The sequence below is a fragment of the Typopeltis vanoorti genome, chromosome 13 (genome assembly GCF_054136105.1).
Source record: "Typopeltis vanoorti isolate ZY-2024b chromosome 13, IOZ_Tvanoo_1.0, whole genome shotgun sequence".
Lineage (NCBI taxonomy): Eukaryota > Metazoa > Arthropoda > Arachnida > Uropygi > Thelyphonidae > Typopeltis > Typopeltis vanoorti.
Genome location: NC_143561.1, coordinates 122,277,034 through 122,293,922, shown reverse-complemented (window position 1 = coordinate 122,293,922; position 16,889 = coordinate 122,277,034). Strand labels below are relative to the sequence as shown.

Here is a 16,889-nt window from a genome sequence, read left to right as displayed (position 1 = left end):
TTTTAACAGAATAAAATTATATTTACCAAAAAAATTTCACCCTCACCTTGAACATATACCAATAATAAAAGTTTTGTATTTCAGAAATATGCATGCAAGCATACAATTTATCTGTAGTACACTGATCAATGAGCAGTGTTGCATTCACTTGTTACGTGCAGTGACAAGTACAAATGCATATCGGCGAGTCTAGCCATAACTGACCGACCGTGTTAATTCCGACACTGCATTAGATCTCAGTGTATTTGTTTCATAATCTAAAGCATTAATCTAACAATTCCAGTTATTAACTATTCAGTCAATGTCGAAACATAAGCCATAACCTTTAACATGTAGTATTGTATTTATATAATGTTGTAATCATTGTTATTATTTATAAGCAAATAATAACAATAAACAAAATTTAGTTTTTTTCCATGGGGGTGCTGCAGCGTCAACAGTGCTTATGTACAAGTCACTACTGCTTCCAAAATTTGTCATGCTCACTGACTAATTCCATGTGTTCTTTTTTTTACCTGAAAATTTCACGTTTATCAACCTCTCAGGTCAAGGCTGTATGATCACTCTCACTAATTGGAGGCAAAATTGCTTCCTTGGCTATGTGCAAATCATCTGATGCTATCACCAATTCACTGTCATATCACAGATACTGGAAAGGCACTTTTTTCCCTTAACCCTATTCATTGCATCTTACTGCACTTTTACTCTTGACAGTTGCAATTTTATTGCTATCATTAGAAATGATCTTCCCCACTCCGGTCCTCTTCTATGTGTCCTACCTGAAAGTTGTCTTTACATTCTAATCTTGAAATCCAATCCTCCATTCTCCACTTCCCAAGTTTCACTGGTGCTTACAGCTTCTGATCAAGTTGAATTAACTATGACTTTTATTATATATGTGAAATTAAATTATTATTATTATATATTAATATCACAACCAATATGAAACTATACAGGCAATGAATGGTATGTTTAATTTGCAGCAGTATACAAGGACAGAGTACAACCGATCTTTGTCCACCGAAGATAACACAGTTATATGTAGTGGATGCACATCAACTGGATGTAAATGTATAGGGGAAAAAGGATCCAGGGTGAGTTAAGAATTCGCTTTTTTTAAGGACATTTCTTTAACACGTAATTTTTAAAAATAAAACAGTGATTGCTTGGTTTGTTCTTATATAAAATGTTAACAGAAGAGTTGAAATTCTTATGTATCAGAACTAGAAAATAACTATTGGAAGTTTTTTCACTTGGTTATACTATAAATTAAAGATACCAAGTGGAAAAACTTCCAACAGTTATTTTCTAGTTCTGATACAAAAGAATTTCAACTCTTCTGTTAACATTTTAGTTTAATTCTTTATCCAAGTGTAAGCAAACAAAGTTTGCACCAGAAGTATTTTCAGGACTTGGGCAACTTGTATATATATTCTTGTTCTGTTGTATAAGGCTTTGATTAGGCCACACATGGACTATTGTGCCCAGATTTGATCACCTGGTTTTCAGAAGGATGAAGAGATGTTGGAAAGGGTCCAAAGGCGACTGACTAAGGTAGTTTCTGACCTCTGGAATGTCGAGTATGAGGAAAGATTGAGGAGATGCAATCAGAGTCTGGTGGACAGGAGAAAGAGGGGAGATATGATACTTACCTACAAGTGGGTAAGGGGTTGTTATAGGATCAGTGCTGGAGAAGTTTTACAGAAAATTGTGGGAGATCGGGGGAGAACCGGAGGTCATCCCTGGAAACAGTATAAAGAAGGTGTGAGTAGGATAGTGAGAGGCAGGTTTTCTTTGTGCAGAGTTGTGATTGATTGGAATGCCTTGCCTGAGAGTGTGGTGTCTGCAGGGAGTTTGAATGTGTTCAAAGCATGGTATGATGAGCTGTGTGTGTGATAAAAGGATCTCCCAGATGAGACTTTGATTCCATGAGGTCTTGGATAATAATAATAATATAGAAGCTAATGACTTCACATCACTTACCTTTGTATCTCATAATGCAAAACACGTATCCTTACGAGACATGTATAATGCTACGCATTATGGGAAGGGTCACTACCCAGACCGGTTTCGACCTTTATTGAGGTCTCATCAGTGAGAGCCAGACCAAGAGGTGATACTATGGTTCAAGTAATGTAGAAGTCATATTTTCATATACGAGTAGCCAAAAGGTGTCACACCTTATTAAAATACTCTGGATTAGAGATAATTGTTGGAAGTTTTTCCACTTGGTTATGCTACAAATTAAACCAACTATCTCTAATCCAGAGTATTTTAATAATAAGGTGTGACTCATATATGAAAATATGACTTCTGCATTACTTCAATCTTAGTATCACCTCTTTGTCTAGCTCTCACTGATGAGACTTCAATAAAGGTTGAAACCAGTCTTGGTAGCATAATGCATAGCATTATGGAATTATAGCTTAATAAAGGAACTAAGGACATACTATGAATGAGAAAGATAATTATTTCAATATATATGTCCTGTAAGGATAATGTGCTTTGCATGATGGGATACTAAGGTAAGTGATGTGAAGTCATTAGCTTCTATATGCACGTTTCCCCAGTCTTGAAAATACTTCTGGTGCAAACTTTGCATACACTTGGATAAAGGATTAAACAAAGAATATAATTTCTTGGTATCTTCAGTTTACTAGTGAATAGCACTAAAAATGATGGCATGCTACTCATTTAATAAAATATAAAAATTTGTACAACTGTAAAATTTTGAATTCAATTTATCTCGTAAATCTGTAATAATAATAATTATTATTATTATTATCCTATGGCTATGGCAAATATTGTCTTTTGAGAACAAAGAGACTTACTGGCTTGATACGCACTGCAATCTCAGAACATAAAATACTAACAGCAAAACACTAATGCAGCTTTGATAAAATATTACTTTGATGAGAAATACAGGAGAGCTAGAAATACATGCCGTATTATGGCTTGGTTGGCTGAGTGGTTAGCGTATCTGGTCTCCAGCCAAAAGCCTGTGGGTTCAAATCCTGTCATGGGCATGGATGTTTGTAATTGTCTTTGAAAATACTAGTGGTCGGCGATAGATGCCGTTGGTGTGAATGCTGAAGGTAGTTGCGGTTGGTGGAGTGGTGGAGACGGAGAGTTGTAGAGTAGGTGCCCTCCCTCGATGAGTCTTTGGGCTCCCTGGAGGTGTTGCGTGGCAATAATAATAATATCAAGACCTCAGATAACTAATTATATACATATAATAATCACTACAGAAAGGCCACTCAAAGCTTCGACATTCCAGATGTGTAAAATAAACTATCTTTTGAATTAAGGAATCTTGCAAACTACAGTAGCCTAATAAAGGAACTAAGGACATACTATGAATGAGAAAGATAATTGTTTCAATAAAGAAATACCACAAGTAAACATATTTAAATAAATTATATTACTGGAATAAACTCACGTAAATTATTTTTTTAATATATAATTTTTGCCTAAGTATCAAAGGCAACTTCAGTACAAGAAAGTAAAAAGTTAATTGAACAATAACTGACAATTCCAGAAGGAATGCCACCTAAGTAGCTAATTTAAGATATAAAAATGTCATTAAATTTCTTAACTTATAAAAAAAATTATACAATTAAGTAAAATAAAGTTAGTACTTTTTAAATCAGTTAATCTTTTCTATCTCCCACAAAGGAGATAGACATAGACCATTGGATCTGTTAGGCTAGGAGAGTGAAGTAAAGTTTCACATGTTTCTTTATAAAGCTGTTCCATGAGGAACTAACTTTGGTGAAGGACTCCTGTCTTTTTTCCAATGAACCGTGTCTAGTGTTGACAGTCTGGACCATTGGTCGGCAACCTTTTTAATATGAAGGACGCAACACTGTGGGTGCCATGATGCTCATGGGCGCTGCATTGTCGACTCCTCCTGATTTAAATATTATTATTATTCAGGCCTCCATGGAGTCAAAAGACTCATCGTGGGAGGTCCTTTCTAAGAAACACAGGCCTATCAAGACTCACCGAGGGAGGTCCCTCCTAGGAAACACAAAGGCTATCATACGACTCCTTAAATGCATTGACCATTTTCGCTCTCACCACTTTATCAGCCAATGCATTCCATGGTTCAACCACCCTCCATGCAAAGAAACCACTCCTCACCCTCTTTCTCACAGTTTCCTTTCATAACAGGGATGTTCCATTGTCATCACTCCTTCCCACTGTTCAACCAAGCGAAAGAACTCCCCAGTGTCAACCGTGTAATCACCTCTCAACAGTTTAAAAATCTCAATCATAACGCCCCTCCTTCTTCTATCCACCAAATTTTGCAGTCCACACTTCCCTCAGCCGATCCTCATAACTAACATTGTACAGTCCCGACAACATTCTTTGTTATCCACCTTTGTACCCTTTCCACAGTTAATTTATCCCCTTCAAATCCTGTGGACCAGATCTGAGAACAATAGTCTAAGTGTGGTCTGATCAGAGTCTTATACAACGGAACGATAACCATTTTATCTCTGCAGGTCAGTGTCCTTCTCATTATTGCAGCAATCCTCCGCGTTACTTTCACTACCTTTGCAATATGTCCCCTAAATTTCAGGTTTCTATCCATCATCAACCCTAGATCTCTTGTCTCTCCTACTTCCTCCAGTTTAACTCCTCCCATAGAGTATACAGTGTCCCATCAATGTTTCCCAACTCAAGACCTTACATTTTGCTGCATTAAACTGACAACCCCTCTCCCCCATTCATTTGCCCATCTATCTAGCTTATTCAAATCCTCTTGCAGGGCTACCACATCTGCATTATTACTAATAACTCTTCCCAGCTTCACATCATCCACAAACAACTGAATATCCCCTTGCATTCCACGGACAATGTCATTGATATAAAGGTTAAACAGTATAGGTCCCAGTACTGAGCCCTGTGGGATCCCACCTGTAAACTTCTGCCTCTTTGATATTGCTCCACCATACACAACTCTCTGATACCTATTGGACAGCCAATCGTGAATCCAGTTGACTAATCTGACATCCAGACACGTGCTGCAACTTGAATATCAGCTTATCATGTGACACCCTGTCAAATTCCTTTGCTAAGTCTAGGAAAATTGCAGTATATACCTTTCCCTCATCTAATGCTCTTGTAACTTTATTATAAAAGGCTAGCATATTACTAAAACAAGAGCACCCCTTAACAAATCCATGTTAACTCTCACAGATAACATCACCCTCATCTGCCCAATGCTGTATAGGGTCCCACACTACTTTTTCCAAGATCTTACTAACTACTGATGACACATAAACTGGCCTGTAATTAGACACTTCCAGTCTGCTACCGCCCTTATGCAATGGCACTATCATACCTTCCTTCCATTCCATGGGCACCTTTCCTGCAGCCAGACTTTCATTGAAAAGCCGGGTCAAAGGGATTGTCGGTTCCTTAGCACATTATCTCAAAACTTGTGGTGAAATAACATCCAGTCCCACAGCTTTACTAACATCCAGAGTACTCAGTATGTGGAACACACTCTCCTCCTGCACCTCTAAACCTCGAACTTGCCTTATCCCTCTAGTATTCAAATTGACCTCCTCCAGGATTAAATACTCCAATAAAGTGTTCATTGAACAATTCCACAATGTTCTCTGCATAGATATGTGGGTATGGGATAAAAATGGAATTGACCCATTTTTATCCCACACCTCTCTTCCATAGGCATTTCTCCTCCTACTGGCCACATAGCTAAAAAAATTCCCTAGGATTTTCCTTGGATCTAAGGGCCAATCTTTTCTCATATTCCAGTTTTGCCTTCTTTACCATACTAGTCACTCTCCTGATCTGTGTCTTATATTCTTCATGCATCTTCTCTTCACCTGTCTCTTTATATCTCTCCCATAGCCTCTTTTTCGCATGCAGTTCCTGTTCAATATCGTTTGTCATCCACTTTACTCTAAATTGTGTCCTCTTCTTCACTCATAGAATACAGCTTACCATTGCTGCTAACAAATATTCCTTCACAATTTCCCAAGCACTAATGATATCTTGACCTTCCAATTCCTCCCTCCATGAAACTTCCCCAAGTTGACGTCTAAGACTATTATAATCACCTGCTTTGTAATTCCACATACGTTCCCATCTCTTTGATACTTTTGCATGTCTATTCATTTTCTATGTCAAAACCATATGGTCACTCTCTCCAACTGGTGGGAGAGATATCATCTCAGTCATTATCAACTCTTCTGATGCTCTAACCAAATCCAAAGCTCTTGAACCTCTTGTTCCCCATGTTACATGTTGCCTAAGATTTGTCCCTCAAGAATTCTAGAAATTCCATTCTCTTATTGCTACATGCATTTTCCTCTCCCCAGTTTATACTGCTGTAGTTAAAATCTCTCATAGAAATTGTTCTTCTTGCATTTGCCACGCTCAACTGTCTCAGCATCTCCTGGTTCCCCCCCCCTTCTGTCATCCTTGGTCTGTAGCAACATCCCATATTAAAAAGGTTGCCCACCTCCACCTCACCCCATGTGCTTTCAAAATCATTAGTGTCACAGCCTTCCAAAGCCTCCACTCTTAGAGGACATAGGTCGTCACTTATCATAAGCAATACTCCTCCACCACGCTTTCCCTTCCTATCCTGCCCAAAAAATGCTGCACCCAGCAACTTCTATTCCTGTTATTATATTCTCTTCTGTCAACCATGTCTTGGTGATCCCAATAATCTTTGGCCAGGCTGATGCTATGAGTGCCACCAATTCCTTTCCCTTATTCCAAATACTCCTGGCATTAGTATAAAGCATAAAAATGCCATTGTTTCTATACACAGCATTAACCCCTCTAGACTCCACTGGGCTCAGCGTTACCTAATGTCGTCCCCTTTTTCCCAAGTACCCATTTCCACAAGAGGCCACCCCTGCTACCATCCGCACTGGAACACACTGACTCGTTCAGAACAGCAATCTCTCTAGATGTCTACATCCTTCCTCATTCAAATACAAGCGGTCTCTCGCATACAATTCTTCTCTGCTCTCAAACACACTCCAAGCATCCACATATTCCAGTCCTCTCTTCTGACACATTCTCGCTATTATGCCATTCAATATCACTGCTCTTCTGCTTAGCTCGACATTATCATACCTAGGCAACACATACACTATCTTTCCTCTCTGTGTCTTCTTTCGTACAACCTCAAGCAAGAATCTCATATCTCTCGTTGCCCTATTTACACCGCCACGCAAGTCATTGGTTCCCACCATCACAATCATCTCGCCCACCCTTTCACCTCTCTTAACTGCCAGAGCCACACTTTCTATCATTCCTCCTGGCAAACACTCCTCACACATCCTATCTTGAACACCATGGATCATTTTGTCCCCATACATTACACCTCTTACCATCCTATTCCTCGATTGCTCACATGCATCCCTCACTCTCTCTCCTGTAACAGTTTCTCTCTGTGCGCCCCTACTTACCTGCCTTCCTGACACAACACTATGCCTAGTCCCTGTGCTCCCTTGCATTTCTCTCATTCCCTCTCTCCTGCTGTTTCCATTCTTTCCTCTTCTATCATTCCTATATCTGACACTCATTCCATCTCTTTCACTTATCCTATTCTCACCTCTTCTATCATTCATAGAACTCTCTCTCATTCCCTCTCTTCTACAGTTCCCATTCTCTCCTCTTCTATCTCCCATAACTCTCTCTCATTCCCTCTCTTATACTGTTCTTATTCTCTCTTCTTCTACCATTCCCATAACTCTCTCTCATTCTCTCTCCTCTACTATTGTTCCTATTCTCTCCTCTTCTCTTATTCCCATAACTCTCGCTCACTCCTCCTCTGATTCACCATGCATTCATCTCTTCCATTCACCTAATCTCATCTTTCACGCTTCTCATGTCATTCCCCAGACATTCCACCTGCTCTTTCAGCTCATCTATCTCTCTCTGTAAGTCAGCCACTCTTGTTTGCCATTCATCCTCCCAATTGAGACTATCTCCTAAAACTTCAGAATCATTCAACCTTTCCATACTCCTCCCTACTCTTATTATTTTATTCATACTTCTCTCGCCCTCTATCATACCCATCATCTCTCTACATGGAGAATCTCCCGTTTCTGACTCAACGAGGTCAGTTATGATCATTTCTTAATCACCAAGTTCCTCCCATTGCCTGCATTTTGCACATATACGTATTACCCCTTCTTTCTCCTGCCACATATACATTCTGCAAGTCCTGCATGCTACAAAATCCTGTATGATATCATGCAAAATGGAATCCTTAAATGGGGAGGGGGACTTGGCGATACGCCATTTGTAATTTTAACAACAAATGCTGCCATTATTCAAAATAGTGTCGCTAATTAGTGTCAAAAAATAGATGCTAAATAAGTATCAGGGAGTATAACTATAAGAAAAAGTACAAACAATTTCAAACAGAACATTTAAGTACACTAGATATAAATAAATAAAATGAAATAACTAAATAATGAAAACTTATCCTTCGTCTTGTCTTCCACCGTTATGCATTTGATTCCGATCCTGTCTTCTCAGTAACCAAAATACACAATATCGCCACAGCAACTAACTTCAAAAAACAACCACTGACGGCCACTTGTATACCAGAAAACAACTTAGCGCTACAAAAACGTAGAAAAACAGACTATTCACCAATTAATAAGCACTTTCTTCAGCACAGCTCAATCCCCCCCACCCCCGTGCTATGGCGACTCTAGTACCATAAATAATTAAACTTAAAATTACAATTGGCATGAATGGTTTTGAAATGTCTTTCTATATTACTTTTTTTAGAAATAGCCACACTATTATTGCATAATAAACAAATACATTTGCCATTATGATTGATAAAGCAAAGCTCTTGCATCTGATCTGACAGATACATGCTAATTGTTAACACGAATATTCTTTGATGGTTAAATGCCTGTGTCATGAGCCCTCCGTAATTTTCAAATTTTATATTGCGCCCTTCATATTAAAAAGGTTGCTGACCTCTGCAAGAGATGCTTTACATTTATGGAAAATACTAAGGAAAGAGGTCTGGAGCTTGCTGCACCTTTACTATGATAAATTTAGTTTAATCCTTTATCCAAGTGTGAGCAAACAAAGTTTGCACCTGAAAGTATCTTCAGGACTGGAGTAAGGTGGTACAACACCAGGGCAACTCCTTGCAAAGGTGGAGCAAGATACCAACACTTCTATCTCAGTATCTCCCATAATGCAAAACACATCTCCTTGCGGATATGTCTAATGTTATGCATTAAGGGGAGGGCCACTACCCAGACTAGTTTCGACCTTTATTGAGGTCTCTTCAGTGGGAGCCAGGCCCAAGTGGAGATACCAGTCAGAAGCATTAGCAAGGTCATCTCTACCTATAGGAGTTGCCAATTGGTGTGCCACCTTTTTAATAAATTACTCTGGATTTAGAGGAAGATGTTGAAAGTTTATTTTTCACTAGGTTAGAATATAATAAATTTAGTTTAATCCTTTATCCAAGTGTGAGCAAACAAAGTTTGCACCTGAAAGTATCTTCAGGACTGGGGAAAGGTGGTACAACACCAGGGCGACGCCTTGCAAAGGGTCCTTTGCAAGGCATCTCCCTGGTGTTGTACCACCTTACCCCAGTCCTGAAGATACTTTCAGGTGCAGACTTTGTTTGCACACACTTGGATAAAGGATTAAACTATTATTATATTCTAACCTAGTGAAAAATAAACTTTCAACACCTTTACTATGAGTTACCCATAAGGCATAACTTATGCTTGCATCTGCCAAAACTTTTAGTTTCTATATATTTGGCATGAAACTCTTATAGTTTCTATATTCGGCTATGAAATAATGTTGGATTCAATATTCACTTAATTTGTACCATCATGTATTATATTTGCAGTGTTTTTTCTTTGTTTTCTTACAATTTAGCATATACTAGTAATGAATGTATCTCTCAGATATACTGCGATCTATGCTGCAAAATTACTGCTGTGAGCTCCAAAGCAGTTTACAATAATTTGTCTGAGGGCACACTAAAAATTCACTGCAGGTGCCATGGCGCCTGCAGGCACTGCGTTGACGAGCTCTGGTCTGGACTTTCGGAGCATGCTATCAGCACTAGACAGAGTTCATTGGAAAAAGACAAGATATTGATAAGACAAAAGGTATTGAATTAAAGACTTGTGTTCTTCTAGTCAAATAAAAGCAGATCTTCCTGTATGTCCAAAATCAGATAACCCAGAAAAGCAAGGAATTGGGTAGACACCTGGATAATTGAGATGTGGAAGCTTCTTCTTAGGAGAAGCAAGAAAGGTGGAGATTTTTCTGATGGCCCTATCAGCAACATAAATATTCAATGGTTTTGAAACTTTTGCTATGCATTAACTAATACCTTGCACATAAGGGATAGGGATACAAGTTACCGTATTTGCTGGCGTATAGGACGCACCGACTTATAAGATGCACCCCCTTTTTTTGTACACATTTTTTAGGAAAAAAACTTTATCACTGAATATTATAATGAATTTACAGTATTTCAAATATAAAGTAATAAGGAGGTCTACTTTCAACAAATACCTAATCTAACTAGGAAAGAGTATCCACCTCTTAATCTTCTTCATCAACACTCAGAAATTCATCTCCAGAGCTAAATGAAGAGACACTTGAAACCTCTTCTAAATCAGAATCTGAGTCCTCATACAATAAATTGTCCTCATACCACCCAGTGCATTACTAATGCAACACTTCTTAAATGATTTAACCACTGTCTCAGTTTTCACAGCATCCCATGAAGCTTTGACCCACTTGCAAGGAAGCAAGAAAGAAATCGCATAACTCGGAACAGAGAAAATTTCCAGAAATGAAAATAATAAAAAACTGAGTATCGGCATATAAGATGCACCCTGTTTTTCAGACCTATTTTCAAAGAAAAAAAGTGCATCTTATATGGCTGCAAGTATGGTATTTCTTCTGTATTTGAAGATGTATAGATACCAAAACAATTTTGGTATTTATTCCTAATTATCACTTGTGTGTGTGTGTGCATGTGTGCATGCGTGTGTGCATGCACATGTGCCAGTACATGCACATTTGTGTGAATGAATTTCTTATCTTATGGCTGTGGTAAATATCAGATCTCTCACTACTTCCAACATATTGGTTAATTATTCCAATAAGCAATAACTAACCAGTGTATCATCCTCAGATAAGATTAATAAAATGCTTCGAGGATGCAAGATGAGACATTATACCTCAACTGGGATCAACACGAAGAAAAAAAAAATCCATTTATTAGAACTATAGCATTTAAATGCATTAAAGCACAATTTGTAAATATATATAAAATATTGTTCCTGTATATATATTGTAAAAATGTAATTTTATTCAACTGCAACTGTAAATTACTGATTGGTGTAAAGTGGATGACAAACAATATCAAACTGGAGCTGCAGGTGAAAAAGAGATTACGGAAAAGATATAAGGAGAGGGGCGGAGAGCAGATGCATGAAGAATATAAGACTGAGGTGAGGAGAGTGACTAGTATGATGAGGAACGCAAAATGGGAATATGAGAAGAGATTGGCATTAGGATGCAAAGAAAATCATATGGAATTTTTTAGCTATGTGGCCAGTAGGAGAAGAAATGATTGTGGAAGAATCATGAGATAAAAATTGGAATAGAGTGACTGATGCAGAGGACATAGCGGAGTTGTTCAATGAACACTTTATTGGAGTATTTCATCCTGGAGAAATAGGTTTTAATACTAGAGGGATAGGGCAAGTTTGAGGTTTAGAGGTGCAAGAGGAGAGTGTGTTCCAAATACTGAGTACTCTGGATGTCAGTAAAGCTGTGGGACTGAGTGGTATTTCACAATGTGTTTTGAGAGAATGTGCTAAAGAACTGCCAGCTCCGTTGACCTGGCTTTTCAATGAAAATCTTGCTGCAGTGAAACGTACCCAGGGAATGGAAGGAAGGTGAGATAGTGCCATTGCATAAGGGTGGTTGCAGACTGAAAGTGTCTAATTATAGTTTGTGTGTCATAGTAGTTGTTAAGGTCTTTTAGAAATTAGTCAGGGACCATATACAGCTTTGGGCAGATGAGGGTAATGTTATTTATGATCATCAATATGGATTTGTTAAGAGGCACTCTTGCTTTAGTAATATAATTGGCTTTTATAATAAAGTGACAAGAGCAGTTGATGAGGGAAAGGCATATACTGCTAATTTTTTTTTATTTTGCAAAGCATTTGATATGGTACCACATGATAAGCCGATTCTTAAGTTGCAGCAGATGGGTTTAGAAGTCGTGTTAGTCGACTGGATTCAGGATTGGCTATCTGATAGGTATCAGAGAGTTGTGTATGGTGGGGCAATATCAATGTGTGAAGCTAGGCAGGATTATTAGTAGTAGTGCAGCCCTGCAAGTGGATTTGAATAAACTGGACAGATGGGCAAAATGAATGGGGGTGTCAGTTTAATGCAGCAAAATGTAAAGTCTTGAAGTTTGGGATACCTCGATGAGAGGCTGCATACTCAATTGGAGGAGCTGTACTGTAGGAAGTAGGGGAGACAAGAGATATGGGGTTGATGATTAATAGAAATTCATGGAAATTAAGGGAGCATATTGCAAAGGTGGTGAAGGTAACCTAAAGGATTGCGGCAATACTGAGAAGGACACTGACCTGCAGAGATAAAAGAATTATCATTCCGTTGTATACGACTCTGATCAGACCCCACTTGGACTATTATTCTCAAATTTGGTCCCCAGGATTTGAAGGAGATAAATTAACTGTGGAAAGGGTATAGAGGTGGATAACAAATATTGTTTCAGGACTGCACAGTGCTAGTTATGAGGATCGGCTGAAGGAATGTGGACTGCAGAGTTTGGTGGATAGAAGAAAGAGAGGTGATATTATCGAGACATTTAAACTGTTGGGAGACAGTTGAACTGTGGAATGCAGTGCCTGATAGAGTGGTGAGAGCAAGAATGGTCAATGAGCTCATGGAGTGGATTTAATAGACTTTGTGTTTTCTATGAAGGTCCTCCCACGATTGGGTCTCTTGACTTCATGGAGGCCTGAATAGTAATAATAATAATAATAATAATCCATATGAGGCCTGATCAATCAAGGCCTTATACAATGGCACCATAGCCTTGCTTTTTCTACATGTCAGGGTCCACTTCATCATTGTCATTATCTGATGTGATGTCTTTACAATTTGTGAAATGCGATCCCTAAATTTCAGGTTCTTGTCCATCATTACTAATAGATCTCTCATCTGCTCTACTTTCTTTAAAGCTTCCTCACCAAGTGTATATTTTGCATTCCATCGTTGCTTATCAAATCTCAAAACCTTGCACTTTGCAACATTGAATAGACAGTTCCACTTACTGCCTATTCATGCATCTGTTCAATTTCTTCTGTAATGCTTAACATCTGCTTGACTCTGCATTGCTCTTCCCAGTTTTGCATCATCTGCAAACAGCTGCATATCAGTAGTTGAATCCATCCCAATATCATTAACATACAAGAATAGTCCCAAAACTGACCCCTGAGGTACACCTCTAGTGACCTTTCTCTTTTGGGATACTTCATAAGTACATAAGTTAGTGAAACGTTATCTCTCCTTAACAAACCCATGCTTGTAACTACAGAGAATACTGCTATTAACAACCCATTTCTGTATCCTGCTTCTCACCAATCTCTTTTGACCTAGTATCTTCACGACAACTCTAGATATACAGACCAACCTATAATTTGAAGGTACAGTCTTATCAGCACCTCTATGCATTGGAACAATTTTAATTTCCTTCCATTCTCTTGGAACCAGTGCTGTTGCAAGACCTTTATTAAACAGGCATGCCAATGCTACTGCCAATTCCCTGGAACATTCCCTTAAGATGCATGGTAATATGTCATCAAATCATGCCGCCTTATTTACATCAAATTTATTTATTTCCTCAAATAACTCTTGCTCATTTGCAAATAAGCCATTTTCTCTTATGTTCTCTAACACTTAATTTCCTCATAATTCCACCCTGATCAGGATTAAACATCCTTATAAATTGATCATGGAATACCTCAACAGTGTCTTCTGCAGCAGTTACCATTCTACCACTTTCATCCATTGACTTCATTATACCATGATCATTCTTCCTTCTTCTTCTTATCACATATCTAATAAAACTTTCTAGGGTTTTTCTTTACCTGATTTGCCAGTTTGTGCTCATACTCAACTTTTGTTTTCCTTACTAACTGAGTCACTCTCCTGACTTGTTCTTTATACTCTTCATGAAACTGGTTATTACGTATTCATCTTGTACCATCTCCAAAGTTCTTTCTTTTTCCAGATTTCATGCTTAAGCTCCACATTGATCCATTTTACACCTTATATAGCCTTTTGACCTTTGGAATACATTCATACATTGATGCTGTTATGTATTTCTTTGTCAATTCCCATGCAGCATTCATTTTCTTACCACTTAACTCCTCGTTCCATGTTATCGCTCCAAGCTATCTCCTTAGCTTGTCATAATTACCAGCCTTATAATTCCACACATACCCTTTCCTCACAAAAGTTTGCATATGACTAGCTACAACACAGGTAATTATTTCGTGATCACTTTCACCATCTGGAGGAAAGTGTGAAACCCCTCTCACAATTACATCCTCTAATGAAATGATCAGATATAACACTCTCAATCCTTCTTGCATGCCCTCCTTTACATGCTGCCTGAGATAGTTATCTCTCAAGAACTCGAGAAATTCATTTTCCTTGTTCATGGTACTTTTTTCCCCCTTAGCCTTTAGGCTTCTAGTAAGCATTGTAGTAGTTTACATTTTGCAGAGAAAAACATGTGCTATTTAAACACTTTCACAAACATTCATTGTTGTCACAGTGGGATTCAAACCCATAGCCTGTAGGTTGGAGAGCAGCATCTCTGTTCTCCAACCTACAAAATAGTACAAAAATATTAGTTAGAATGTTTTGAAATATATGTTATTTCATGAGTGCATGAAACAGTCATATTCTATTTCTAGGGTTCACCTGGTCCCTTAGGACCACAAGGGCTTCCAGGATTAAGGGGATTTCCTGGACCAGAAGGTTTGCCTGGAGAGAAAGGAGACAAGGGTGACAGTGGACAACCAGGTCCACGGGGACCAAAAGGCGATAGGGTATGTAAATAGAAATTTATCTTTAAGATGTTTATTGTGTCCCAAGTTTATTTTTAACTTTCCCACCACAGATTAATTTAATGAGTATAGACCAATAATGCTTTTTCATTATCTTACAGTACATTTAGAAAGATATCTTCCATGTTAATAAAAATATGCAAACCAGATTGACTATAGGCTTCTTTACACCTTATTTAACTATCATGATATTTAGACTTTTCTGCCATTTTCTTGTTCTAAGTCCTGCTGCATTGATCACATTACATCTTCTAGCTTTCCTTTTCTGGCTGGCTGGAGGTATATAAAATGAACAAAAGGAGAAATATAGTTTGGCATTGAGTAAAAAGGAGGATTAATGGATTTCCTAATGTTCGCTTGAGAGAGAGAGAGAGAGAGAGAGAGATTGGAAAAAGAGGACATGGATATTCAGACCCAAAAGAACCTAGTGTGATTGATTATGTAAAAATTTACAATTCCATTATTAAAACTGCTCAACTTTACAAATGATATAAATTATGAAAGTATAGACTAGAAAGAAGAAATAGCATCTGAAAGCAATAATAATGTATTCCTCTTGTTTCTGAGGGCTTGACATGACATAACATGACTCAAGATAACTTGATAATCTTAACATCTACACAGGGAATTCATGGATTGATTTTGATTTGTTGATAACTATCATCATCATCGTCTTCAAATTCCTGACATGTACCCCTAATGGGTGTATAGGATATGAAAAACTGATACCACCAATAACTTCCTGTCTACAATTTTCCTCCAAATCAATCTGTCAAGACTCCATCATCAGATCTATATTTCTGTCTTCTAAGGCACTTTTTATTATATCAATCCACCTATATCTTGGTCTTCCTCTGGGTCTTTTGATGATAACTGTTATTATTATCAAATTTATGTCTTTCATATTTATGTTAAAGTTATATCCTAAGGTATAACTGTGGGAATGTTATTCTGCTTTAAGTCGGAAATGTAATCATTAGCGCTGCTTTAGCCAAGCAAAATCAAATCTTCATTGAAGAAATGATGTAGAGTCTGTAGAATAGCTCAACTTAGTAATTTTTGGTTGATTTTCTTAGGATTAAAATGATATTATTGTCATCATTATTATACAGATTGTACAGGCATCTTCATGGAGTTTGAAGACATCACTCGAGCCCATACTAATTTTATTTAGAGAATACCTGTTGAGTTTTTAGGTTTATGTTCTAGTGCAAGATACTCGTTTTCAGTTTTCATGGAATGAATATAGCACAGAGAAACAATTAAACACGCATTTAATTGATCTTATATTTCATTTTAGTCACAGAGACATTATCAGGGATGCAGTCTCCAAATTGTAAAAGCACACACAACAATAACTCTCCAAACTATAATTGGAAAAAAATTAGTTAAAAGCCTAAAGTCCTATAAGGGGATACCCTCTATGGAAGCTGTTGGGTGGAGGTCCTAAGAATTAGTTTTTCAAATCTTGGGAAGTTTAACACAACTATATTTATTAAGATTAAGTTGGTTATTCAAATCTGCTGATTCTAAAAAAAGTCTTTCAAGTTTGTATTTGTTGCAGTGAAGGATGGTAGTTTTTTCTTTTCGAGTCTGCGCAAGGTGTCCAAGGCATGGTCCGATAAACCCGATGACTACAGTTATGGTGGCAGATGTATTGCTTGTGTTCTTCTCGCTGGATGTTAGCAGATCTCCCAGTTTGAC

The 16,889-nt window shown here is 37.8% G+C and overlaps 1 protein-coding gene across 1 annotated transcript in view; it reads left to right on the top strand.

Annotated features, from left to right (window-relative positions):
• Col4a1 (Collagen type IV alpha 1) overlaps positions 1 to 16,889 on the top strand; it is a 903,940-nt gene that overhangs the window by 47,592 nt on the left and 839,459 nt on the right. The window contains exons 3-4 of the mRNA XM_090402880.1: positions 984 to 1,094; positions 15,033 to 15,167. Of these exons, the coding sequence (XP_090259006.1) occupies positions 984 to 1,094; positions 15,033 to 15,167 (246 nt within the window). The remainder of the gene's footprint in view (positions 1 to 983; positions 1,095 to 15,032; positions 15,168 to 16,889) is intronic.